This window comes from Grammomys surdaster, unplaced genomic scaffold (assembly GCF_004785775.1).
Source record: "Grammomys surdaster isolate TR1022 unplaced genomic scaffold, NIH_TR_1.0 125863, whole genome shotgun sequence".
Taxonomy (NCBI): Eukaryota; Metazoa; Chordata; class Mammalia; order Rodentia; family Muridae; genus Grammomys; species Grammomys surdaster.
In genome coordinates, this window is record NW_021620689.1 from 431,838 (window position 1) to 458,287 (window position 26,450).

General features: G+C 38.9%; 1 protein-coding gene across 1 annotated transcript in view; it reads left to right on the plus strand.

Annotated features, from left to right (window-relative positions):
• The window catches only part of LOC114641042 (protein argonaute-3), a 73,438-nt gene that overhangs the window by 36,970 nt on the left and 10,018 nt on the right, over positions 1-26,450 (plus strand). The window contains exons 7-14 of the mRNA XM_028790160.1: positions 8,755-8,889; positions 13,715-13,802; positions 13,924-14,071; positions 15,187-15,306; positions 16,377-16,499; positions 17,206-17,339; positions 19,176-19,360; positions 25,348-25,507. Of these exons, the coding sequence (XP_028645993.1) occupies positions 8,755-8,889; positions 13,715-13,802; positions 13,924-14,071; positions 15,187-15,306; positions 16,377-16,499; positions 17,206-17,339; positions 19,176-19,360; positions 25,348-25,507 (1,093 nt within the window). The remainder of the gene's footprint in view (positions 1-8,754; positions 8,890-13,714; positions 13,803-13,923; positions 14,072-15,186; positions 15,307-16,376; positions 16,500-17,205; positions 17,340-19,175; positions 19,361-25,347; positions 25,508-26,450) is intronic.

The window sequence follows — 26,450 nt, forward strand, 5'->3', positions numbered from 1 at the left end:
GAGAGAGAGAGAGAGAGAGAGAGAGAGAGAGAGAGAGAGAGAGAGAGAGAATATGCCTAACATGTACAATGGCACACAGGCTGAGGTAGGACATCTGAAATTTTGAGAGTAGTCTGTGCTATGACACCTTATTTCAAAAGATGAAAAGGGGATTAAAACAAAAAGAAAAAAACCAACCCATGTATGATAGCCCGTTCCTACAATCCTAACAAGCAAGGGTGAGGCAGGAGAATTATAAGTACAGACATGACTATGTAGTGAGTTCCAGGTCAGCCTAAGTTATAAAGCAAGACCACATCTTAGAAAGAAAGGTGGGGGGACGGGAGAGACCATTGATAGCATTTTTAGTATCCAAGGAAAAGTACTAAGACAATTAAAGTAATTGTGTACCTCTCAAAAAAAATCACATATTAGTAAAAATAAAGAAATGAATTATATTTAATTGATATGGTTGAGTTAGAAACAAGCTTCAACTAAAATCTGGAAAAAATAGTCACATAGTTTATGTTTTCAGTTACATAATTTTCAAGAACTGGGATACCTAACTTAGACTTAGTGATGTGTATTTATATTGTAAATCCATAAAGAAGGCACTAATGCAGAAGTAAGAATTTTGGTTTTCTTGGAGCACTGTTAGGTTTGGGAAAGATTTTAAGAAAGAACCTTCTTGGGTACTAGCAAGATGATTTTTTTTAGATTATTGTTTTATTCGTCTGAGTGTTTTTTCTGTATTTATGTGTGTGTGCCACATGTATGCCTGGTGCTTCTGGAGGCCAGAAGGTGTTGGGTCCCCTGAACTGTAGTTACAGGTAGTTGTAGCTGCTGTGTGGGTGCTGGGAACCAAACACGCTTCTCTGGAAAGCAGTCAGTGCTAACTGCTGAGCCGTTCTCCAGCCTCCAAGAGTTAAGTTTTAAGTGACACTGTTGGGACAAGTAATAGTCCCAAGTAATTGCGTGTAACCTTTCAAGACACCTCCCACCAATATCTGCCCAGCATTCAGTTATCGTTATGATAAGGCTTTCTGCCAAGATCCATCATGTATTGCCGTATTTTCAACTATTAATTTTGATCCAGTGGTTTTTGGTGTATGTCCTAATTATTTCAAATGTTACAAATACTTAATTCTCTTTTTTTGCACCTGTAATTTTCTGTTGTATCAATTTATTTTATTTATTTACTTATATTTTATTTTGCAATACTAGGGATCAAATCCAGGGACTTGATCTAAGCAAGTCCTCTAACCATCAAACAATAGCCTCCACCTTCCTGTGCCCTCACACAGTTTCAGTTTGGACGTAGTGAAAATCCTAACTTTATTTTCATGAGACTTCATACAGTCTTTTCAAAGAATTATTATATAAATAATTACTGTACATTGATAACATAACTCTGCCTACAAACAATAGATCAATGAGAAAATGTCAGTAGAAAATTATTCAGAAGTGCAAATAGTTGCTCTGAGTTGCTCTCGTGTTTGAGGCACAAGTGGATACCACGCGTTGGTAATTTCCTGTGCTCTGAGAAGTATCTTATCTTTATCTCTGAGTATGTGTTTGTGTCTGTGTATACACACAGTATGTACATACACCATGGTTTGTTGTGAGTATCCACGTAGACCAGAAACAGGCGTCAGATCCTTCAGTGCTGGAGGTATGCCTGGATGTGAGTTCTGGGGTACCAAACTCACATCCTCTAGAATAGTCGTAAACACTCTTAAAACTATTGCATCGTCTCTCCTACTCCAGAAATTTTTTTGTTTGTTTTTTTGTTTTTTTAACAGATGAATAATTAGAAGCTCAGAGGACTGGAAATGAAGGTCAGTGGTATAACAGTGCTTAGCATGCATGAGGCCTAGGTTCAGTTCTAAGAACTATAATAAGTAAATATATTCATAACCCTGAGGAAAGTCACAACTAGTGAGGGCTGGGCTAGAAGTAAGCTCCAGTGAGTCTATTTGATTTCCAACCCTTTTTTTATTCTCTTTATGTTGTTTCTCAGTGTCAGAATGATTTTCTCTTTTTATTTATTCTTTTTTCATACAATACATCCCACTGCAGCCTCCCCTCAATACTTCCCATCTTCCCCCACCTCCCCTCCCCCCCAGATCCACTGCTCCTTCATTTCACAGAGTGATTTATATTTAATTGAGCTTTTTTTAAAAAAAAGATTGCGGCCGGGCGGTGGTGGCGCACGCCTTTAATCCCAGCACTTGGGAGGCAGAGGCAGGCGGATTTCTGAGTTCGAGAGTTCAAGGCCAGCCTGGTCTACAGAGTGAGTTCCAGGACAGCCAGAGCTACACAGAGAAACCCTGTCTCGGAAAAAAAAATATAAAAAGATTGATTTACTTATTTCATGTATATGAATACACTGTCACTGTCTTCAGACACACCAGAAGGTGTCAGATCCAATTACATATGGTTGTGAGCCACGATGTGGTTGCTGGGAATTGAACTCAGGACCTCTGGAAGAGCAATTAGTGCCCTTAACCACTGAACCATCTCTCTAGCCCCTGAGCTTTTGATTTTTAAAGATTTATTTATTTTATATATGTGAGTACATTGTCACTCTCTTCAGACACACCAGAAGAGGGCATCAGATCCCATCACAGATGGTTGTGAGCCACCATGTGGTTGCTGGGAATTGAACTCAGGACCTCTGGAAGAGCAGTCAGTGCCCTTATATCCTTCCAGCCCTTTAGTTGAGCTTTTTAAAAATTGTTTCCTGTAGCATACTTGTTAGTACACCTAAGGCCCTGGGTTAATCTCTAGAAAAATCAGTTATTACCTAATGAATTAGTTAATTAAACATACAAGTAAAGGATAAGTTTCCAACAGAAGCAAAAAATTAGGAATTGGATTAGAAATGTGGCTCAGTGGTAGAGCATTTACCTAGCATATAAAAGCTGTACATTCTTTTTTTTTTTTTTTTTTATGTATATGAGTACATTGTCACTGTCTTCAGACACACCAGAAGAGGGCATCAGATCCCATTACAGATGGTTGTTAGCCACCATGTGGTTGCTGGGAATTGAACTCAGGACCTCTGGAAGAGCAGTTCATGCTCTTAACCACTGAGCCATCTCTCCAGCCCCCAAAAGCTGTACATTCATTCTCAGCAAAAAGCAAACAAAACTATTCTAACCACTATCAAAGAGTAAAATCTAGTAAAAGATGCATGTATTTTAGGTTATATTGTAAACGTTTAATGAAATTAACCTTAATAAACTCAGTAATGCATTACATGTACAAATTGAACAGTGACTCACTCATAATGTCATTACCTAGTTTGATAATTTTTCTCTCCAGTTGTCTATCTAGATACAGTCTTAAGTGATTAGTAACCTCTCATTCTACCCAAACTTCTTTAACGTCTTCATTTTTCAGTTTAACTGAATTCTGGTGCCTTCTCAATGACTTTAATTTGTACTACATATGTATTTACAGTGTAATTTATTTCATTCTATTGATGTTTAGGTGGATCCCATTATCTTTTTAATTATACTTTTATTTATCTTATGGGGATGGCATATGTGCAGTGGTTAGAGGACATCTTGGAGAAGTCAGTTCCTTCCATCAGCCTTGGGGTCCTGGGGTGGCATTCAGATGACACCCTTGCCCACCGAGTTCTCCTGTAGCCCTTATCCCATTCTTGCTATTCTCACAAATCATGCTATGTGAAGAATTCTAATTTCTGTATCATTTTATAGACTTCTTCAAGAATGTCTACCTATTCCAGTATAGTGAAACTGAGTTGAAATAGCTATGTATGTCTTCATATTTTTACATATTGTCTTTCCCTTAGTGATACAATTGTTAGGTTATATTCTGCAATCTAAGTCCTTCATTGTCCTTCTAGCTTGTTGTCAGTCTGTGGAACCATTCTTGAACCTTTGTACCCATCTTGATTCTTCAAAATGGTTTTTAAATATATCTCTTTAATTATAAATAAGATTATTAATGAAATTTTTATGTGGTTTACCATTTAGATTTTGAGATATGAGATGTCTTCTCATATTCTTTGCCACTTTTTGTTATCTAGGATTTAGGAACATCACATATTCTATGTATTGTACATTTTATACATAGTCTCTACTAATCCTTAGCTGGGTAAGATTTGTTTATGATGCCTTTTTATTAGTTTTATGTTTCCTAATTCTTACTTCTTATTTAGAACATTCTTCTTTGCCAATTTATGTGCTTAGTCTCCTTTTGTCGTCTTGTTCTGGCTAGAACTTCAAGAACTATATTAAATAGATATGGGGAGAGGGGGCAGCCTTGTCTTGTCCCTGATTTTAGTGGGATTGCTTCAGCTGTCTCTCCATTTAATTTAATATTGACTGTTGGTTTGCTGAAAATTGCTTTTATTATGTTTAGGTATGGGCCTTGAATTCCTGATCTCTCTAAGACTTTTAACATGAAGGAGTGTTTTATTTTGTCACATGATTTTTCAGTATTTAAGGAGATGATCTTGTGATTTTTTCTTTGAGTTTGTTTATGTAGTGAATTACTCTAATGTTTTCTTGTATATTGAACCAACCCTGCATCCCTGGGATGACGCCCACTTGATCATGGAGAATGGTTTTGATGTGCTCTAGGATTCGGTTTGCAAGAATTTTATTGAATATCTTTGCATCGATATTCACAAGCAAAATTAGTCTAAAGTTCTCTTTTTTTGTTGGGTCCTTGTGTGGTTTAGGTATCAGAGTAATTGTGGGTTCATAGAACGAATTAGGTAGTGTTTCTTCTGTTTCTATTTTATGGAATAGTTTGAGGAATATTGGTATTAGCTTTTCTTTAAGGTCTGGTAGAATTCTGCACTAAAGCCATCTGGCCCTGGGCTTTTTTTGGTTGGGAGGTTTTTAATGACTTGTATTTCTTTAGGGGATGTGGGCCTGTTTAGATAGTTTACCTGCTCTTGATTTAACTTTGGTATGTGGTATCTGTCTAGAAAATCATCCATTTCCTCTAGATTTTCCAGTTTTGTTGAGTGTAGGCTTTTTTTTTTTTAATTGGATGATTTATTTACATTTCTTATGTTGTCCCCTTACCCCATCCCCCACCACCCCCTCGGAACCCCCAATCCCCTCACCCCTCCTCCTTCTTCTCTGTGGATGTAACCTCTATCTACCCCCCCCCCCGCCACTCCCACCTCCCCACCCTCAAAATTCCCACCCCCTGGGGCATCCAGCCTTCATGAGGTCAAGGTTCTCTTCTTCCACCTATGCCCAGCAGGGCCCTCCACTTTTACATATTCAGCTGAAGCCCTGGATCCCCCCCTAAGTGCTCCCAGGCTGGTGGTTTAGACCCTGGGAGCTGTGGTTGGTTGGTATTGTTGCTCTCCTCATGGTGCTGTAAATCCTTTCAGCTCCTTCAGTCTTCACTCTAACTCCTCTATTGAGAACCCCATGATCAGTTCAATGGCTAGTTGTGAGCATCTGCCTCTGAATATGTCTGACTCTTGAAGGCCTCTGAGGAGATATCCATATCAGGCTCTTATCAGCATGCACTTCCTGTCTTCCACATCAACATCTACCTTTGGTGATTGCACATGGGATAGATACTCAGGTGGAGTGGTCTTGAGACGGCCCCTCCTTCAGTTTCTGTCCCTCACTTTGTCTCCATATTTGCTCCCTTGAGTATTTTGTTGCTCCTTCTAAGAAGGACCGAATCACCCTCACTTGGTCTTCCTTCTTTATGGGCTTCATGTGGCCTGTGAGTTGCATCTTGGGCATTTCAAGGTTCTAGGCTAATATCCAATAATCAGTAAGTGAATACCATGTGTGTTCTTTTGTGATTGGCTTACCTCACTCAGGATGATAATTTCTAGTTCCATCCATTTACCTAGGAACCTCTCGAATTCATTGTTTTTAATAGCTGAGTAATACTCCATTGTGTAAATATACCACATTTTTTGAATCCATTCCTCAGTTGAAGGACATCTGGGTTCTTTCCAGCTCCTGGCTTGGATGGGAGTGTAGGCTTTTGTAGTAAGATCTGATGGATTTCCTCAGTTTCTGCTGTTATATCTCCCTTTTCATTTCTGATTTTGTTAATTTGGAGACTGTTTCTGGGCCCTTTAGTTAGTTTGGCTAGGGGTTTATCTATCTTGTTGATTCTCTCAAAGAGCCAACTTTTGGTTTTGTTGATTCTCTTTTTTTGTTTGTTTTTGTTTTTTCAAGACAGGGTTTCTCTGTGTAGTCCGGGCTGTCCTGGAACTCACTCTGTAGACCAGGCCAGCCTCAAACACAGAGATCTGCCTGCCTCTGCTTCCCAAGTGCTGGGATTAAAGGCATGAGCCACCACTGCCCGGCTTGTTGATTCTTTGTATAGTTCTTTTTGTTTCTATTTAGTTGGTTTCGGACCTGAGTTTCACTATTTCATGCCTTCTACTCCTCTTGGGTATGTTTGCTTCTTTTTGTTCTAGAGTTCTCAGGTATGCTATTAAGTTGCTAGTATAGGATCTCTCCAGTTTCTTTACCAATGCACTTAGTGCTATGATTTTTCCTCTTAGCACTGCTTTCATTGTGTACCATAAGTTTGGGTATGCTGTATCATCATTTTCATTGAATTTCAGGAAGTCTTTAATTTCTCTATTTCTTCCCTGACCAACTTATCATTGAGTAGAGAGCTGTTCAGTTTCCATGGGTATGTGGGTTTTCTGTCTGTGGCGAACTGATAGGATGCATTATTTCAATCTTCTTGTGTCTGTTGAGGCATGTTTTGTGACCAGTTATATGGTTAGTTTTTGGAGAAGATACTATGAGGTACTGAGAAGAAGGTATATCCTTTTGTTTTAAAGTAAACACTTGGGAAGTGGAAATAAGATGAACAGAGAATTCCAAGTGATACGTACAGAGCGAGTGAGGCTAGCCTGGGCTATATGAGATGCTGTCTTAAACAATGAAACAACAACAAAAGTTCAAAAGGTCCCCAGTGATCTCTTATCACCGTTACCCTTATTTAAACTCTGTTCATTGATTTCAACCCATCTTTTTTAAAGCTTTGTATCACATGGTTTAGTTTTTGTCTTAAATGCCCATGTCTTTGGATGTGGTCTAGAAGATGTCAGTCACAGTGAGTGATCAGAAGAGTAACAGAAAATACAGTAGAAGAGAGTGTTGTGTGCATTTGTATGGTAGTTCCAACTGTGGTCTGTGAAACAGTAGGTGTGACTGTAGTATCCAGTGAAGAAAATCTACTGGAAGAGTAACGGAAAGGGAAAGCACATGTTATTCGCAATACACTTCTTTTATCTATTCCCTTTCTAAAACGTAGTCCAGGCCAGCATGTGCTGAACTAATCAAACAATATAAAAAATATGTGGACAGTATATACTGTTCTGGCAAGTTTTCACTTTTGTCTTTTTTGGGGGGGGGTTGAAACTTTAATAAAAGTAAAGTTTTCACTTTTGGTTTGGGGTCTTTGTTGTTTGTTTTTTTTTTTTGTTTTGTTTTGTTTGAGATGGGGCTCACTGTGTAGCCCTGGCTGGCCATGTGGCTGTAGAGATCTGCCTGCCTCTGCCGCATGAGTACTGGGATTAATGGCGTGAGTCACCACCTCCCTCTTAGCTGGCATTTGTTGATGCACAAAAGTGTTCCCACGGTTTTTCAGTGAAGAACGTAATATGTGCCTAGAGAGAGAGAGCAACACTTAAGAGCAGTCCTCCTGCCTGCAGTCCATCCTCAGCACCCACACTGGGCAGCTCGTAACCACCTGTGACTCCAGCTCTAGGGAATTCAAACTCTCTTCTGTCCTCTGAGGTCACTGCACACCCACATGCACCAACTTTCCCATAGACACATACACATTCATAATTTTTTAAATCTTTCTTTTTATTTATTTTTTTACACTCGAGATTTTATTCCCTCCTCCCTACCCTGGTCTACCCTCCAGCTGTTCCACATCCCATACCTCCTCCCACCCCACCCCTGTCTTCACAAGGATATCCCCACACCTCACCCCTTTTTTAAAAAAAAAAGAATATAAGGTTAAATATGGTGGTATATACCTTTAATCCCAACACTAAGAAGGCAGAGGGAGATGCGTCTTTGTAAGTTTGAGGCTAACCTGGGCTACATATTGAGTTCCAGACCAGCCAGGGCTACACAATGAGAAGTTGTTTCAAAGGAGGAGGAGGAGGAAGAGGGGAAGGAGGAGGAGAAAGAAAAAAGAGATATGTGGTTTTCTAACAGTTTTATAGTTCTGAAACCTAGAAATAAAAAAAAACTATTTTAAAAATAATGGTGCTGGTTTGTAAAGAGGTGGTTACTGAACCAGCACCTGTAACTCAGACCTCTGGGAGTTACCCCTAGTATGACCTGTGGCTTGTATTTACTATCACAGTTTTCTCAAACCCTTACAAGATAAAGAAAGCTGTCTCTAGGTAGCATGGTAGCATAAGAATCCTTGCTTAAGAAATAACCCACTCTCTTCTCTGGTGAACTTGGGCATTCTTTAGCTTCACAAGTTCTTGTTTCATAGACCACTTCATTGTGAAGATGGTTACCCATGGTGAGTTAAATAAAAAAAAAAAAAACTATAGTATTTGACCTTTCTGTTCTTGTACCTCAGAAATCAATTGCTTCATTTTGGAAAACACACATACACATAGTGTGAGTGTGAGTGTGTGTGTGTTGTGTGTGTGTGTGTGTGTGTGTGTTTAACTGTACACAGTTAAATATGGAAACTTAGGATGAAGTTTCTTGGATATTAGATATTAATTTTATACTATTTGTGGGGGGTTTTTTCCCTTAGTTTCTGCCACTGCCTTTTACAAAGCACAACCTGTAATTCAGTTCATGTGTGAGGTTCTTGACATTCACAACATTGATGAGCAACCCAGACCCCTGACTGATTCTCATCGGGTAAAATTTACTAAGGAGATAAAAGGTGAGTTAATAATTAACATTTAGAAGATTGTACTTTCACGTACCATTTCTATAGTTTGTTACTAATTAGCATTTAAAACAGCTTCACTATAAAATGCATGGATAAGACAACTTTCTATTGAAGCATTTTTATAATTAGAATCATATTGTATTATATGACCAACAGACTATAGATTAATTATAAAATGTTACATCATATCCATTATTGTAGCTTCTTAGGTAGTAGTTGAGTGAAGAATATGCTAAGTAATCCAGCTATGTTTTTAGGAATACTGTTCCATACTGGCTAGAGAGAGGAAAGTGTCTCATGGGAAAATGTTTCTCTAATACTATCTTTTTAAAGTAAGAATCTTATCGTAAAGATATTGCTACTTTAGAATTTGACTCACTCTTTGAACATATTCTAATTAATGTTATTTTTCTAAAATTATAGTTTTTTAAAATCTTATTTCTTTGGAATTTTAGAAATTGGAGTTCACCAGTGTCCTGTGTTATTCTGGATTGTACTAAGCTATTTAATGTAAACTATAAAGGTGCCTGTCTTACTTAGCTACAGTTATTACAGTGGTGTTACATCATATGTTCATTAAGCTAAAAAGGTATTCTCTATGGCCCCCAAATTAAAATTACTTTGATAGTGTTCTGTATAGTCTGTGCATATTTGCTCCTTCGGTATATTTTAAAGTGCATTTACAGCTTTGTGTTAAAACTCACATAACTGGTTTATCAGCAATTTCAGGAATTTTTAAAAAGTAATTTAATTATATACAGTTCTTTCCTTATTTATGGCGTTAGTATCTAATCCTCACATAAGATGTAACTCCACTGTATTTCGTGTAGTATATAGACATGAAGGAAAACCAGATATTATCTAGTAAGGCGTAACAAACTTTGTTTATATTAAATGCTACAGCTTAAATAGACAGAAATAATTATGTTGTTGTTTAAGATTTTACCTATTTGTTGCAGATAATTTTCAGCTTGTGGTTTGAATGAAGCATTCGAGCTTGTTCACTGAACATCTTTCAGTCCCCAAACCAATTAGAGTAGGTGACTACATTCTGCTTGTTCCAGTTATCATTCATTCTGTGCCATTCAGTAACAACAAAAAAGAGATAGTCATTGTAATAAAACATGAAAAGGAAAGCTCTTCCTGTTTTGTCAATAAGCATCCATCTATCTCGAGTTATTAAGTGCCAAAATAAGAAACTGTTAAAGATGACTGTTTGCAACCATATCATTGTCCTTTCATAATCTGTTCTAACTGCAGTTAGCATCGTCAGGTTAGTGCATTACCTCCCATTATATATGTGATCATCTCAATGCCATGGTTTCTAGCCGAGTTGCTGCTTAGTTACCACCTCTGATATCATGCAGTCACGTACATTACTTTGCGGTAACTATGCAATCAACTCTATCACCACTCTATCACAGAAAATACAAGATGTACAGAACAAGGATTCAGCTGCTGCCCGGAGAGCATGGACTCGGTCTTAACTTCAACTGCTCAGGGGCCCAAAGAAATGACTGAAAAGTTGACTAGAAAGCATTATAAAGTTGATGTTATAGTGAAGGTAAAGCCAAGTTTATAGGTTAAATATTTGTTAAAGCCAAACTTTTTGGCTGGATGGAGGGTTTGGGGAGGGACCTGGGCAGAGAATTACCTATTCCATTCTTTATCATCTTGACTTTTTGCTAGCCCCTGGATTTGATCTAATTGTTAGCCATGATCTATGATCTTACATTTGGGGTAGAAAGTCTGGGTTGTATCTAATTAATAAACCAGGTTTTTTTCCCCTCCATTCTGAGTCAAGAAGACTATTTTATTTTATTTTATTTTATTTTATTTTATTTTATTTTATTTTATTTTATTTTAAAGAGGACTTTTTTGAACAAAGACTTTTTAAAGTACACCATGTATCCTACCACAGGAACTAAAAAAATTAGAGTTTTCTGTTCAGTGATGTTTGGGTTTAAGTTTTAACTTATGTCAGGAATTTGATGATAGCTGCTAAAAACTGCTACAAATTATGTCCTCATGAATATAAATGTTAGTGTATTGATTGTAATCTAGTTAAACTTGCCTCTCCAACTAGTTAGTAATGACTTTGGAGTGGCTTTTTTTTTAATCAACCAATAATTCATGGTACTTTCACAGCAGAAATATTGGGGAAAAGTATGATAACTTTATGTATAAAAAACCACTAATTTACTTTTAGTTAATATTTATTTTATAAGCATTAGAATTTGATATTTTTAAAAACTATACTTTTTTAAATCATGAGGAAGACTTGAAAATAAATAGTTAAATGTTTCAAACAACAGAAACTTATTTTTTCCCTAAACATAATATTTTTATGTTCCTTACTTCATAGTATTGCTTTTTCTCTCTTATAAGGCCTTCCATTGTATTTTCTGGCCTCCTTTATAATGTAATGACATAATAAATATTTGAAATTTAATTTTAGAAATATAGTCATAATAAAAATTACTTCTCAATGGTGTAAGTTTTATTAAGAATACTTTTAAAGAAAAAGCATTTACTATCTTAATTTGTGCTGATATGTCAAAAGAAAATATTATTTACTATGAGTGAACTTTGTGATTGGTACTACAGTTAATAATTAGGTAAGAAAACAAATTATACTGTGGAAGAATTTCTCTTGACATTTTATACTGAGTAATTCTTTGCTCAGTTGGTAGGTACAATTCTGTATGTTCTAGAATATTTGGAAGTATTCAACCTCTACTCACTAGCTGCCAGTGATATCACCCAGTTGTAGCAGTCACAGAATTCTTCTTGGGGACTGGGAGTGTTAACTTAGTAAAGCACTTGCCTAATGTGTGCCAAGGCCCTGGTTTTGCTCACAGCATCACACACACACACACACACACACGCACACACACACACACACACACACACACACATACACACACCTGTAATGTTCCAGGGTGAGGGGCAGGCAAAATCACATCCAAATTACTGCACTATAGGAATTATAAATATAAAATTAAAATTACTTAAAGTATAATAACCATTATTTTGTTCAGAAACTAAAACTTCATTTGTACCCTTCTAGACTCACTCTTCGAAGCCTAGACCAATGGAAATGGGTCTGTTTTTCTGTGAAGAATAGCTATTATATGTCCATTTCTTAACTCTTGGGTTACTATTTTGGCCAATATGGCAGCCAGGAGCTTTTGTATCTATTTCATTTAATTAAAATTAAACTTTAATGTGTTATTAATGATTGCCATATTAGCACAAGCGTAAAACATCATCTCAGGAGATTCTGTTTCTCATTAGTACTTAAGAAAATTCCTGCTGGGCATAGTAGTGCATGCCTTTAATCCCAGCACTAGAAAGGCAGATGTGGGGAGAGCTCTGTGAGTTCAAGGGCAGCCTGGTCTATAAAACAAACTCCAGTCAGGACTACATAGAGAGGCCTGTCTCTTCCTTAAAACAAACAAACAAACAAACAAACAAACAAAACACCTTTCCTGTTTTCTTGATATGCCAGTCATGGAGCAACTCCTCTGTAATCCCAGAAAGCTAAGGAAGGAAAATAAATTCAAGGATACTTTGAGCAACTCAGCAAGACCCTGTCTTGAAACAAAGTGAAAAGGATGGGGTTAGAGCTCAGTAGTAGGACATGTGCCTGTGTGCACACGGCCCTGGGTACCTCCAAAGCAGGGGTTTTCTTCAGCTGAGGAGCCAGAGCCCATTGCTTTACTTTCTAGAATAACCTGGAATCCTTGAGTCACTAAAGTTCATAAATCCACTACAGTGATCTAGAAATATTTAAAATTACTTGCTACATTATACACACACTTATTATGTATGTATTTTTCTGAGAGTTTATTGCTCTTATCAGATTCTCAAAGGGGTCAATGACGTCACAAGAAAGTAGAGATCACCTTCTTTAAGAATTATTTGAAGGAGCCAGAGAGTGTTGGCCCATACCTTAAATCCCAGCACTCAGGAGGCAAAGACAGATGGGTCTTTGTGAGTTCAAGGCCAACCTGATCTACATACCAAGTTCCAGTACAGCCAGAGCTACCTAGAGAGACCCTGTCTCAGAAAAATAAAAGTTATTTGGAAGGTTGACAAGACGGCACAATGAACAAATTCACTTGCCCCCAAGCTTGGGAACCTGAGTTTGCTCTCCAGAACCCTCGTGGTGGAAGAAAAGAACCAGTTTCTTTAAATTGTCTTTCCACCTCTACATTCATGTGTGCATGAGTACATACACAAAATAATTTTTTTAAATTAAGAACTATTTATTTTCCATTCTAATAGTCACTATTTTTGAGAAAAAAATTAATAAATTTAGAAAAATACTTAATAAAATTGTCACTCTGGTTCTGACAAAAGGACCAGATTTTTTTTTCCTGCCTGCTTCATAAGTCTTAGAAGGACTTCCTTCTTCAACTTTCTGAAACCCTGCTCTCCAGTCACTATGTGATGAAAGGCTATTCAAATACCTATGCTTTCATTCCTGAGTCTCCAAATTCCCGAGTTTATTGCAAATACATTTTTTTTTTCCTAGTGGAGAACTTTGTCCCTTGATCTTTGGACTTAGCAAATTACAGGATTTTCTTTCTTAACAATTAGAGCTTGATAGGTTAAAAAAAAATTTGGTAATTAGGTCTGTCATTATTATGGTTATTGGTAATGTCACGTAAAAGTTTCTGATATCACATTGCTTGTGTCACATTGAGCAGACTTTGTGCCTGCTCAGAATAGAGGTTTTATAGTAGTGAACAGACTGGGTAAGTATTTTTCATGGAACTTCTGTAACCTTCATTTTTCTTGTTGGGAACAGGTCTGAAGGTTGAAGTGACTCACTGTGGGACAATGAGGCGGAAATACCGTGTTTGTAACGTAACGAGAAGGCCTGCCAGCCACCAAACGTAAGGAGAGCGGCTGCTCGCCACAGCAGTGCCAGGAGGCAGCGTGCTCTGAGTAAGGGCTGGGGACTGGCCAGCTCAGGATGGGACAAGAGTTGTTCATGTCATCTCTTCTTTTTTCCAGCTTTCCTTTACAGCTAGAAAATGGCCAAACTGTGGAGAGAACTGTAGCTCAGTATTTCAGAGAGAAGTACACACTTCAGCTGAAGTACCCACACCTTCCCTGTCTGCAAGTGGGGCAGGAGCAGAAGCATACATACCTGCCACTAGAAGTAATGTCTTTACACTGCTTACGCTTAGCTTCTGTTCATCGTTCTATATGTGTGTGCAAGTGTGAATGTGCTTGCATGTGTGTGTATGTGCACATGTGTGTGCATGTTTGTATAGGCCAAAGGATGACATCAAGACTCTTTCGATATTGCTATCCCTCTGTTTTTTTGAGATGAGGTCTCTCATTGAACCTGAACTCCAGCTGGACTTGTTTCTCCACCTTCCTTTCCCCTCCCTCTTCTCCAGCACTGGGGTTCTAGGCATATACCACCATGCTAGTCTTGTACAATGCTAGGGATCTGAAGTCGGATCCTTATGCAGCAAGCTCTTAACCCTCAGGGCATCTCCCTGGCATTATTATTCTTGTAGGGGCTTTTATGACCTATGATTTATCTGAGTCCTACATGTATTTTGGAATTAGAACAATTTTTAAATTCTACTTTTTTTTCTAAAATTTCATTAAATAAAACAAATAGTATGTTTCTTGGTCAGAGTGCCATAGAGCAACTCGGAGAAAAGGGTTCATTCAGCTTACATGAACTCCTCACTGTTCCTCATCAAAGGAAGTCAGGACAGGAACTCAATCAGGCCGGGAACCTGGAGGCAAGAGCTGATGCAGAGACCATAGAGGGGTGCTCCTTTCTGGCTTTCTCCCCATGGCTTGCTCAGCCTGCTTTCTTAGAACCTAGGACCACCAGCATAGGAATGGCACCATTCAAAATGGGCTGGCCCTTCTCCATCAATCACTCATTAAGAAAATGCCCTGCAACAGGATCTTTTGGAGGAATTTTCTTTATTGAGGTTCCCTTACCTGAGATGACAATAGCTTGTGTCAAACTGACATAAACCTAGCCAACATGGTAGGAAAAAAGTTCACCCATACATCTACCACTGGTTAGCATTTTTTCTACGTTTCTTTCTGTCTTTAGCCTGTATACCTTTTACCTATCTATAATTATGTGATCATGTGTAATTTGTTCTCTGCTTTTTTACTTTAACATACAGTAAAAAAGTTATTTATAAAGTAGACTTTAAAATTATATTTAACATGTAATTGGCATTAAGCAAGTGAGTTCTAACAAAAATATATACATTGTATAAATTATTCTGTTTCTAGGTCTGTAATATTGTGGCTGGGCAAAGGTGTATCAAGAAACTAACAGACAATCAGACTTCTACTATGATTAAGGCAACAGCAAGATCTGCTCCAGATAGACAAGAGGAAATTAGCAGATTGGTTAGTACAAAACTCTAAAATGGCATTTAAAGTGAATTAGGGTAAGCCACTCAAGATGGGGCAGTGGGGCAGGATTGTGGGAGGGGAGGGCTGGGAGGGGGGCAGTGATCAGGATGTAAAGTGAATAAGTTTAAAAAAAAAAAAAGGCAAAAGATTTATATAATCTGAAGAGAAACCACAGATTGGTCCATGGCTCCAGCAACACATGTAGCAGAGGATTGCCTTATCTGGCATCAATGGGGGGAGAGGCCTTGGTCCTGTAGAGGCTTCTTGTCCCAGCGTAGGTGGATGCTAGAAGGGTGAGGTGGGAGAGGGTGGGTGGGTGGGATAGCACCCTCTTAGAGGCAGAGGAAAGGGGGGATGGGATAGAGAGTTTGCAGAGGGGAGACCGGGAAGGGAAACAATATTTAAAATGTAAATAAATAAAATAACCAATAGAAAGAAAGAAAGAAAGAAAGAAAGAAAGAAAGAAAGAAAGAAAGAAAGAAAGAAAGGAGGAAGGAAGGAAGGAAGGAAACCATGTCCTTACCAGCTGATGCTGCATTACCGTTTTATAAACTGTCAGTTAAAAGAGATCATGGAACCAGGGTATAGTGGCTCACACCTTTAATCCCAACACTTGGGAAGCAAATTTCTGAGTTCAAGGCCATCCTGGTCTACAGCATAAGTTGCAGGACAGCCAGGGCTACACAGAGAAACCTGTCTTGAAAAACCAATAAAAGAAAAAAAAAAGCCGGGCGGTGGTGTTGCACACCTTTAATCCCAGCACTTGGGAGGCAGAGGCAGGTGGATTTCTGAGTTCAAGGCCAGCCTGGTCTACAGAGTGAGTTCCAGGACCTAACATCTATATTTAGTTCTGAGTAAGATTATCAAGCTGTTCATAGACATCCTCCAGTCCCTGACTCACAGTCTGCAGGATAATATTCTCTGCCTTATAGTCAGGGCACTGTTGATTATACTTATTACAAAACATACAGTTGGCATAGAGGAAGAAAAGCAGAGATTCTAGCAAGTATAGTAAGAGGTTGAGGGAAAGTCTGAGAATAATGACAATTCCTTTCCATTGTTAGGTAAGAAGTGCAAATTATGAAACAGATCCGTTCGTCCAGGAGTTTCAGTTTAAAGTGCGGGATGAAATGGCCCACGTGACCGGACGCGTCCTTCCAGCACCTATGCTCCAGTACGGAGGACGGGTAAAGCCTATCAGTAATGTTCTAGTCATACACATATCATATGCTGAGTGTGGGGCTGGAGAGCTGGCTCAGCGGTTAAGAGCACTGACTGCTCTTCCAGAGGTCCTGAGTTTTATTCCCAGCACCCACATGGTGGCTCACAACCGTCTGTAATGAGATCCAATCCTTTCTTCTGGCATGCAGGTGTACTTGCATCAGAGCACTCATGCATAACATAAATAAATGATTTGCTAAGTAAGGAGAGAATGGTACTTTAAGTCTTGAACTTACTATTTTGTTTTTCCAACAATACATTGGGTGTTTTGTTTGTTTCAAGGTGAATTTTTTTAGTTGAGTTTAGCATAATTTTTTTTACATTTATTTATGTATTTATTGTGGGGGTTCACATGTGGAAGTCAAAGAGTAACTTGAGGGAGTTGGGTTCTCTCCTTCCACTGTAGTTCTTGGGTGTGGAGAGGTATCAAACTCAAGTCAGCATGCAAGGAGACAAGAACTGCTTGTAAAGTAAAGACGTACTGAGCCATCTTGCTGGCCTCTTCCTGGACTCTGGTTTTAACAGTATAAGTAATATTGATTTAGAACAGTCAACTCCGCATAGAGTACTAAAGATTTATCAGTTCAGAAACTTGAAGTACTTACTTGAGCTCACCTGAAATGCGTTGTTTGAGAAAATTTTTGTTTTTCTGCCATGTCATTTCTCTTCCAGAACCGGACAGTAGCAACACCCAGCCATGGAGTTTGGGACATGCGAGGAAAACAGTTCCACACAGGAGTCGAAATCAAAATGTGGGCTATTGCTTGCTTTGCTACACAGAGGCAGTGCAGAGAAGAAATACTGAAGTAAGGTGTTTCGTTGATTTGGTCTGGGGATCTTTTGTGTTTGAAATTATAAAAAATATTATTTTTATTTATGTCACTAGGGGTGAACCCAGGACCCTGTACATCCAATAGGCTGCATCTCTGAACTATACCCCAGCCCTGTTTTTCAGTTTTAAATGATTCATCTCATGTTCTAAAAAGTGTTGCCTCTGTATGGAATATATTTAACCAGTGAACCTTTAAAACTATTTCATCCATCCAGCTGGGATCACCTATGATTCCAGTTACATGGGAGGCTGAAGCAGGAAACTCATAAATTAACAAGACTCAGTCTCAACAATAATGTATGTGTGTCCATGTGTGCCCACACATTTGGAGGTGTGTGTGGATGTGCATGTTTCTGCATGTACAGGCCAGAAGTCAGCTAAAGTTCTCAGGCATTATCCACCAAGGTCTCTCATTAGCTCAGAACCCACTGAATTATTTAAGTGAAAAGACAAAGGTTGTCAGCTTAATAAGGAAAGAAAAAATTGCATGCTGAAGTTTCAGCGATGTACATTAAAAATGAATATTTTATTCTGAAATTATAAAGGTGAGTGTTGTGATGCACACCTTTAATCCCAGCACTCAGGAGGCAGAGGCCAGGGGATCACTGAGTTCAAGACCAGCCTGGTTTACAGAGTGAGATCTAGGACAGCCAGGGCTACACAGAGAAACTCTGAAAAAAAAAAAAAGGAAAAAAAAAAGAAAGGAAGGAAGGAAAAAAGGAAAGAAGGAAGGAAGGAAGGAAACAAATTTGTATAAATTTACTTGTTATACCTGGGACTTCAAAAAATATAGCCATTTGTTGAGATCATAAGGCATTAAATTATAGGGTCTAGTACCATCCACACCTTTAAACATCCAATGGGAGTCTTGTATGTAAATATATATGTATACATGTATGGCTATGTTTGTATGCAGATAGGTTGAGGCCAGAGTTGATTTTTAGGGATCTTCCTCAATCACCTTCCACTTTATTTTTTGAGACAGGGCATCTTACTGAATCTGGAATTCACTAATTAGATTGGATTCATTAGTTAGATTGGCTGGCCAGCAAACCCCAGGGATCCAGTCTCCACCTCTCAGTGCTAACAACATAGATATACATAGCAAATCTTTTACCACCTGAGCCATCTCCCCAGCACCACTGGGGAGTCTTTAACATATCCACAAAGGACAAAGGAGGCTACTATAGGTTACTGGTACCATCTGTTGCCTTTAGCTTTAGTAATCTGATGACCTTTTCTATATTGAGCAAACACACAGATCTTTGCTTCATCTGCTATTTCTTTCTCTTCTTCCTCCTCCTCCTCCTCCTCTTCCTCTTTCTCTTCCTCTTCTTTCCTCCTTTTCCTCCTTCTTTTTCCTTAATGATTTTTTTTTTGAGACAGGGTTTCTCTGTGTAGCCCTGGCTATCCTGGAACTCAGTCTGTAAACTAGGTTGTCCTTAAACTCAGAGATCCACCTGCCTCTGCCTCCAGAGTGCTGGGATTAAAGGCGTGCTCCATCACCACCCAGCTTCCTTCTTAAACTTTTCATGGGGTTGGGGATTTAGCTCACTGGTAGAGCACTTACCTAGCAAGTACAAGGCCCTGGGTTTGGTTCTCAGCGCTGGGAAAAACAAAAACAAAAACCACTCCTTTTTATTGCTGTTTGATAGGCTTGGAGCTGGAGATATAGTTCAGTGTAGAGTACTTGCTCAACATGCACAGACCGTGGGTTTCATCCTTAATACTATACACACACAAAAGATGAAGTATTTAGTACATTTTGATATCTAGACAAAGCTTTTCTCTTTTCTGGTTTCACCTTCAGAGGTTTCACAGACCAGCTGCGAAAGATTTCCAAGGATGCAGGGATGCCCATCCAGGGTCAGCCATGCTTCTGCAAATACGCACAGGGGGCAGACAGCGTGGAGCCCATGTTCCGGCATCTCAAGAACACCTACTCAGGACTGCAGCTCATTATCGTCATCCTACCCGGGAAGACACCAGTGTACGGTAAGGATATTTTAAAAGCACATTTCTCAAGAGTGAGAGTTTAGCTTACTGCTAGAGCACTGGCCTAAGATGTACACAAATCTGGATCTGATCTCCAACACTCCAACAACAGAAATACTGCATATTTTTCCTTCTCCTGTTTAACATGTTTTTAAAATTAGATAACCTAAAATTTTCAAATAATAAAATATATTTATGCCATAGCATTTTAAATCATGTGTTAGCTGGGCAGTGGTGGTACATGCCTTTAATCCCAGGTCTTGGGATTCAGAGGCAGGAAGATCTCTTGGGTTCCAGGCTAGCCTGGTCTACAGAGTAAGTTCCAGGACAGTAAAGACTACACAAAGAAACCCTGTCAAAACAAACAAACAAACAAAAAACAGAAAAACAACATCAACCAAAAAACCCCACATAGTATTACTTTAAAGCAAAGCCTATAAGCTAAATAGCAAAAAGGAGACTCTGAGAAATGACTTTTAGTACCTAAAAGAGACATCCCAAGCAGTGCTTCAGAGAAGAATCATATAATGAAATGACATCAGAAAAACTTTCCTAGCAGGACGAGGTAGTAGGTTACAACACAGATTGTGGAGATACACTGTTGCTCAGTGCTCAGATACTGGAGTTATACTGCCTGTGTGGTGTGACTCAGTTACATAGCTGTACAAAGCTTCACTTTCTTCACCTGTGGAGCTGGGGTACTTTAATACCTAACCCTATATGGTGGTATACAAAGTAAAGTTTTGTGAGATTAATAAAAGAAATCTAATACCTTGAGTCATGAAAAAATATTTAGGAAAATAATAACTTACAAACCATTGAATGTAGTAAAATAATTTCACATTAGACATGACAGAAGTGAAGGTAGGGAGATAGTTCAATTAGTGTAAAGTGCTTGTCTGATTTTGATCCCCAAGAGCCCATATAAAAATCAGGCTCTGCAGCATGCACCTATAGTTCCTGCACTGGAGAGACACAGAGGGCATTTCTGGACTTGCTGGCCAGTCTACGGAGTTCCCCTATGTCATCTGCACTTTGCACAGACTAAACTTTCTCCTTAATGTGTTCCATTTACTGAACCAAAAGCATTCATACTGTCAACATTATTCATTATTAATGCACTGCCCACGGTTTACATTAACGTCCACTCTTCATGTTGAACAGCGTAGGTCTGGCAGGTATGTATCTACTAGTGCAGCACCGTACAGAGGAGTTTCCTGTTGTTAAATTCCTCTGCTCATCACCCCTCCCTCCCTCAGTCCTTGAAGCCACTGATTGTTTTACTATTGCTATAGTTTTGCTTTTTCTAGATTGTCACAAAGTGAGATTATTTTACATATAATCTTTCTTTCTTCTTTTCATTTTTTGTTTGGTTCGTTTGGTTTGTTTTTCGAGACAAGGTTTTCTCTTTACAACCTTGGCTGTCTTGGAACTTGCTCTGTAGACCAGGCTGGCCTCAAACTCACAGATCCTCTTGTCTCTGCCTCCCATGTACTAGGATTAAAGGCGTGGCCCAGCCCTGCCAGCCCAGCTATGCTGCTGAGGTATACTGCTGCCTGCCTGCTACGTAGTCTTTCTAATAGGCTTCTTTTGCTTAGCAATGTACATTCAAGGTTCCTCCACATTTTCTCTAAGAACTGATAAGTCACTTATTTCTTGAATTAATATTTCCTGATATTGGCTGGGCGGTGGTGGCACACGCCTTTAATCCCAGCACTTGGGAGGCAGATGGATTTCTGAGTTTGAGGCCAGCCTGGTCTACAGAGTGAGTTCCAGGACAGCCAGAACTACACAGAGAAACCCTGTCTCAAAAAACCAAAAAAAAAAAAAGAGAGAGAGAGAAAAAGAAAGAAAAAAAGAAAAAAGAAAAAATTCCTGATATTATACTATTGTTTATTTGCAAATTCAAAGATGCCTTGCTTGTTTCTAGACCAATAGGAAAGAATACAAAAACAAGAATGGAAATGTCCCTAGTATAAGTCTGATGACTTCATTATATGTATCTAGAGCCTCTGAGCAGAATGTAACCTTCTGGTTGTTTAAGTAATTCCAAGGTCTGTAACCAAAAGGAGAAGGTGACAAAAAGCCCATGTCAGAAATCAGCAAAAGTTCTAGGTTCTGCTTCAACAGTGATACCCCACCTCCACACCGTCAGAGAAGTTCTTGCAGTGTTTCTTTCCTTGTAATCTCCCTTTATTATCAGGTCCCACTGGGACTCCATTCACTCTCTTCCTTCTACCTGTGTTGCTTGTCATACTCCACTTCCCATGTTTCACCAAGAGGAAATGCAAAATCTTCACTTGAAGTTTAACAAAAGCTTTATCTCACCTCCCTGACAAAAATCAAATTTTTTCTTAGTAACTTATATAGAACCTTATTACTCTCTTTAATGTTGCTTTCACGTTTGTATTGTTCAATTTGAGCCTTTTATCAATTAGACAGTAAACAGAGGCAGGAGCAATAACTGTTGACTCAAATATACCATGCTTTTTATAATACTAGTATTAGGTTCTAGCTGTTCATTGACATTTTTCTTGAGGTATGGTGAGATGACTCAGTGGGTAAAGGTATTGCCACAAAGCCTAATAGCCTGAGTTTGATCCCAGAAACACGAATGGTGGAAATAAAACCTGACTCCTGGAAGTTGTCCTTTGACTGCCACACATCCATATGGCATTCATACACACACACACACACACACACACACACACACATATGCACATGTGCACATACATGCATACATACACCAAATTAATAAATACAGTGCTTTTTTTAATTTTTTGTTTGTCACTATCTATAAAGATTTTACACACACACACCCCTTCTGAATCCTGGATTTTACTTATAGAAATGAACCCTGAAGATAAAATGAAGTAAAACAATAAAGGTTAATTCATAGCATTGTTTGAAATAACAAAGACCTGCAGCGGACATGGTAGTGTATGGCTTTAATACCAGCACTCAGGAGGCAGAGCCAGGTTGATCTCTGAATTTGAGGCCAGGCTGGTCTACAAAGTGAATTCCAGGACAGCCAGAACTACCCAGAGAAATCTGGTCTCAATAACAAAAACCTGAAGCTACCGGTGGTCATTTGAGTAAGAATGGCCCCCATACACTCATGTATTTGAAAGTTTAGTCATCAAGGAATGACACTACTTGAGAAGGATTAGAAATGTGGCCTTATTGGAGTAGTGTGTCTTGTTAGAGGAAGCGTGTCACTGGGTGTGGGCTTTAACATTTCTAACGATAGGCCCAGTGTCTTTATTCTTCCTGCTGCCTGTGGATCTAGATATTAAACTCAGTTAATGTCCCTGCATGTCACGTTGTTCCTCACTACGATAACAGTGGACTAAACCTCTGAAACTGTAAGCAAGCCCCAATTAAATGTTTTCTTTTGTAAGAGATGCTTGGTCACTGTGTCTTTTCACAGCAATAGAACACTAACTAAGATAGAAATTGGCACTAGGGAGCAGAGTACTGCTGTGACAGACCTGACTATGCCGCTTTTTGATGGAATGTGGACTTTGGGATTTTGGATTAGGAAAGCAGTTGAATGTTTTAAGTGGAACTTAATAAGCTGTGGTGGTTTGATTAGGTATGGCCTCCATAAACTCATGTATTTGAGTACTTGGCCCATAGGGAGTGGCACTGTAGGAGGCGTGGCCTTGTTGGAATAGATGTAATATTAGTTATTAGTGGAAGTGTGTCACTGTGGGGACAGGCTTTGAGATCTCCTATGCTTAAACTATGCCCAGTGTGGCTCACAGTCTCCTTCTGCTGCCTATGGATCAAGACGCTTGGCTCCTCCAGCACCACGTCTGCCTGCATCCCCTGCCATGCATGCTTCCCATCATGATGATAGCAGACTAAACCTCTGAAACTGTAAGCCAGCCTCAGTCAATTGTTTGTCTTTATAAGAGTTGCCTTGATGATGGTGTCTCCAGAGCAATGAAACCCTGAGACATAGGCCATGCAAGTAGGAACATGGATGACAGTACTGAGGGTGATTTGAATTGTGAGGGCCCAGCTCAAGAGGTTTCAGAGGGGAATACCTAGAGACCATTCTTGTGGTATTTTGACAAAAGATGTGGCTGCATTTTGTCCTTGCCCTCCCCCCCAAAAAAAATCTGCCTGAGGCTAAATGAAGAGTTTTGGATTGATGCCATTAGCAGAGGAGATTTCAAGATAGCCTAGTATTGACTGTGTCATATGGTTATTAGTTGTCATTCTTATATAGATTGAGCAAGTTGAGCAAGGAAAAATACAGATTGAGGAAAAAGCCACAGAATGTGGAATGTTGGAGTCCCGTCCAGTGCTCTGAGAGATAAAAGGTTTAAAGAAAAGCCTGTGGGATCCAGGACAGCCAGGGCTACACAGAGAAACCCTGTCTCGAAAAAAAAGAAAGAAAGGAAGGAAGGAAGGAAGGAAGAAAGGAAGGAAGGAAGGAAGGAAGGAAGGAAGGAAGGAAGGAAGGAAGGAAGGAAAGAAAAGCCTGATGTTAAATGGAGTAAGAGGAGTGGTAACCTCAGGACAAGACCCCACCCAGCTAAACTTCCAACTTGTGAAAAGGAATTAAAGAAAAATTTAAGCAAACAAAGAAAACCACCAAAACCAGAAAGCTGATGAAAATGTATTTGAATGAGGGGACCAAGTTCAGCCCAGCAAGCAGCAGAACTTGGCAGCTTTGGCCACATGGTTCTGGCTTTAGAGTCAAGAATACAAGAAAGGATTATGGAATCTTCCTATGCACAGTTAAGAAAAACTGCTGAGGCCGGGCATGTATCATGGGTGTCCCTGGAGAGGTGGCTTAGAAATCAAGAACACTGACTTCTCTTTCAGAAGACCTGGTTTCAACTTTCAGCACCCACATGTAACCCATAGCATTTGTAACTCCAGTTGTATTGAATATGATGCTCTCTCAGGCCTCCTCAAGCACCAGACACACAGGTGGGGTGCATAGACATGCAGACAAAACACTCTCACACACAGTTTCTTAATTTAAAAAAGTCTATTTCATTTAAAATCATGTGTGTGTTTGTGTGTCTGTGTGGGTGTGTGAATGTCAGTGCAGATGCTCATCGAGTCCAGAGGGGTACAGTTTCCTGGAGCTGCAATTACAGATGTTATGAGCCACTTGAGGTGAATGGTAGGACCCAAACTCGGATTCTCTGCAAGAATAGTACTGGTTCTTTTTTGGTTGATTGGTTGGTTGGTTGGTTGGTTGGTTGGTTTTGTTTATTCAAGACAGGGTTTCTTTGTGTAATAGTTGAGTCTAGGCTGTCCTTGATTCACTTTGGGACCAGGCTAAACTCAAACACAGAGATCTTCCTGCCTCTGCCTTCTAAGTGCTGGAATTAAAGGTATGCACCCCGACACCTGGATGAATAGTACTTGTTCTTAATAACAGTTTCTCTCTGCATCTTTTTTAATATTTTAATTTATTCTTTCATGATTTGATACATATATACAATGAATTTCTGTTCTTCCTTGATCCACCCCTTCTTCTGCATCTTAATTGTCTTCAACTTAAAATCCTTTAAAATTGATAGAGGCCTTTTCTTTCTCCTTTCAGCTTTAAAAATATTTTTGGGGAGCTTGTCAGGATAGCTCAGCAAGTAAAGGCATTTGTCATGTAAGCCTGACAGCCTGAGTTTGACCCCTGGAACCTTCCTCTGAGTGCTGCGATTAAAGGTGTGCACCACCATGCCTGGCTAAAAGTTTAGATTTTTTTTTAAATATACTTTTTGTGTACAAAATAAACCAATAGACAAATTCTAAATTGGTGCTTAAAATTTTCATGCATTTTTAATGATTTATTTTTAATAAAAATTTTTTAATTAATTTACTATTGTCTTAATATTGGTATAATTTCAAGTGCCCTACCAAATGGTGATAGGTTTCAAGGGATCCTTCATAGCTTTACTGTCGGGGGAATTCATTTTTATGTGTCCTCTTTTCTGACTGAATCATTTGCATTTGTCTCATAGCGGAGGTGAAGCGTGTAGGAGATACACTTTTGGGTATGGCCACACAGTGTGTGCAAGTCAAGAATGTAATAAAAACATCTCCTCAAACTCTTTCAAATTTGTGCCTAAAGATCAATGTTAAACTTGGAGGAATCAATAATATTCTTGTACCTCATCAAAGGTAAGCTTTTCTTTTTCATCCCATAAACTTGAGTAACTACTAAAAGATATTAAGAGACAACCTTAGTGATTCTTGCCTGTGAACTAATCTTAACAAGATTAAGAGGTTGTTGGCGCTGGACATAATGGTTAAATGCACGCCTTTAATCCTAGCACTTGAGGGGCAGACACAGGTAGATCTCTGTGCATTTGAGATTAGCCTGGTCTACATAGAGAGTTCTAGGACTATACAGAGAGACCCTGTCTTGTTAAACAGGAGATGAGATTTATAAATGAGGCAGAGAATTTAACCAATACATTCAAGAACTAAGAAACAACCAATATTTTTAAAAATATCTTAACCTTTATTTTATATGTGTCTCTGTGCACATGTGTGTGCAGCCCCTGTTGAGGCCAGAAGACATTGGATCCCAGGTATTAGAGAGCTGTGAGCCACTGTGTACGTGCTGAGTCCTTTGGGCAAACAACTGCTGAGACATCACTCAGCCCCAGCCCTTTGAATTCTAAAGGATGAAGCTTTAAAATTAAATTTTAAAAATGCTAGGACTTCATGATTATTAAATATATATTCAAATTTTATTCTTTGGGTCAGGGAATTGTGGACTCCTGTAATCCCTGCCTGAAAGTGGAAAATAAACTAAACTAAAAGTCAAAGGCTTGCTGAGTCTTTCTGTCCTTAAGTCCCATAGACTTAAAAATGTAAGTAGATTGTTTAAATTCATAAAAATTATTGGGATACTATGAAGAAACCTATTGGTTTTTCCCATTACAGAGAATAATAACATTAGTTTCTTTTGCAACCGTAATACCATTGTTTAAAACCTGATAAATCGCACTTGGGAGGCAGAGGCAGGCAGATTTCTGAGTTCGAGGCCAGCCTGGTCTACAGAGTGAGTTCCAGGGCTACACAGAGAAACCCTGTCTCGAAAAACCAAAAAAAAAAA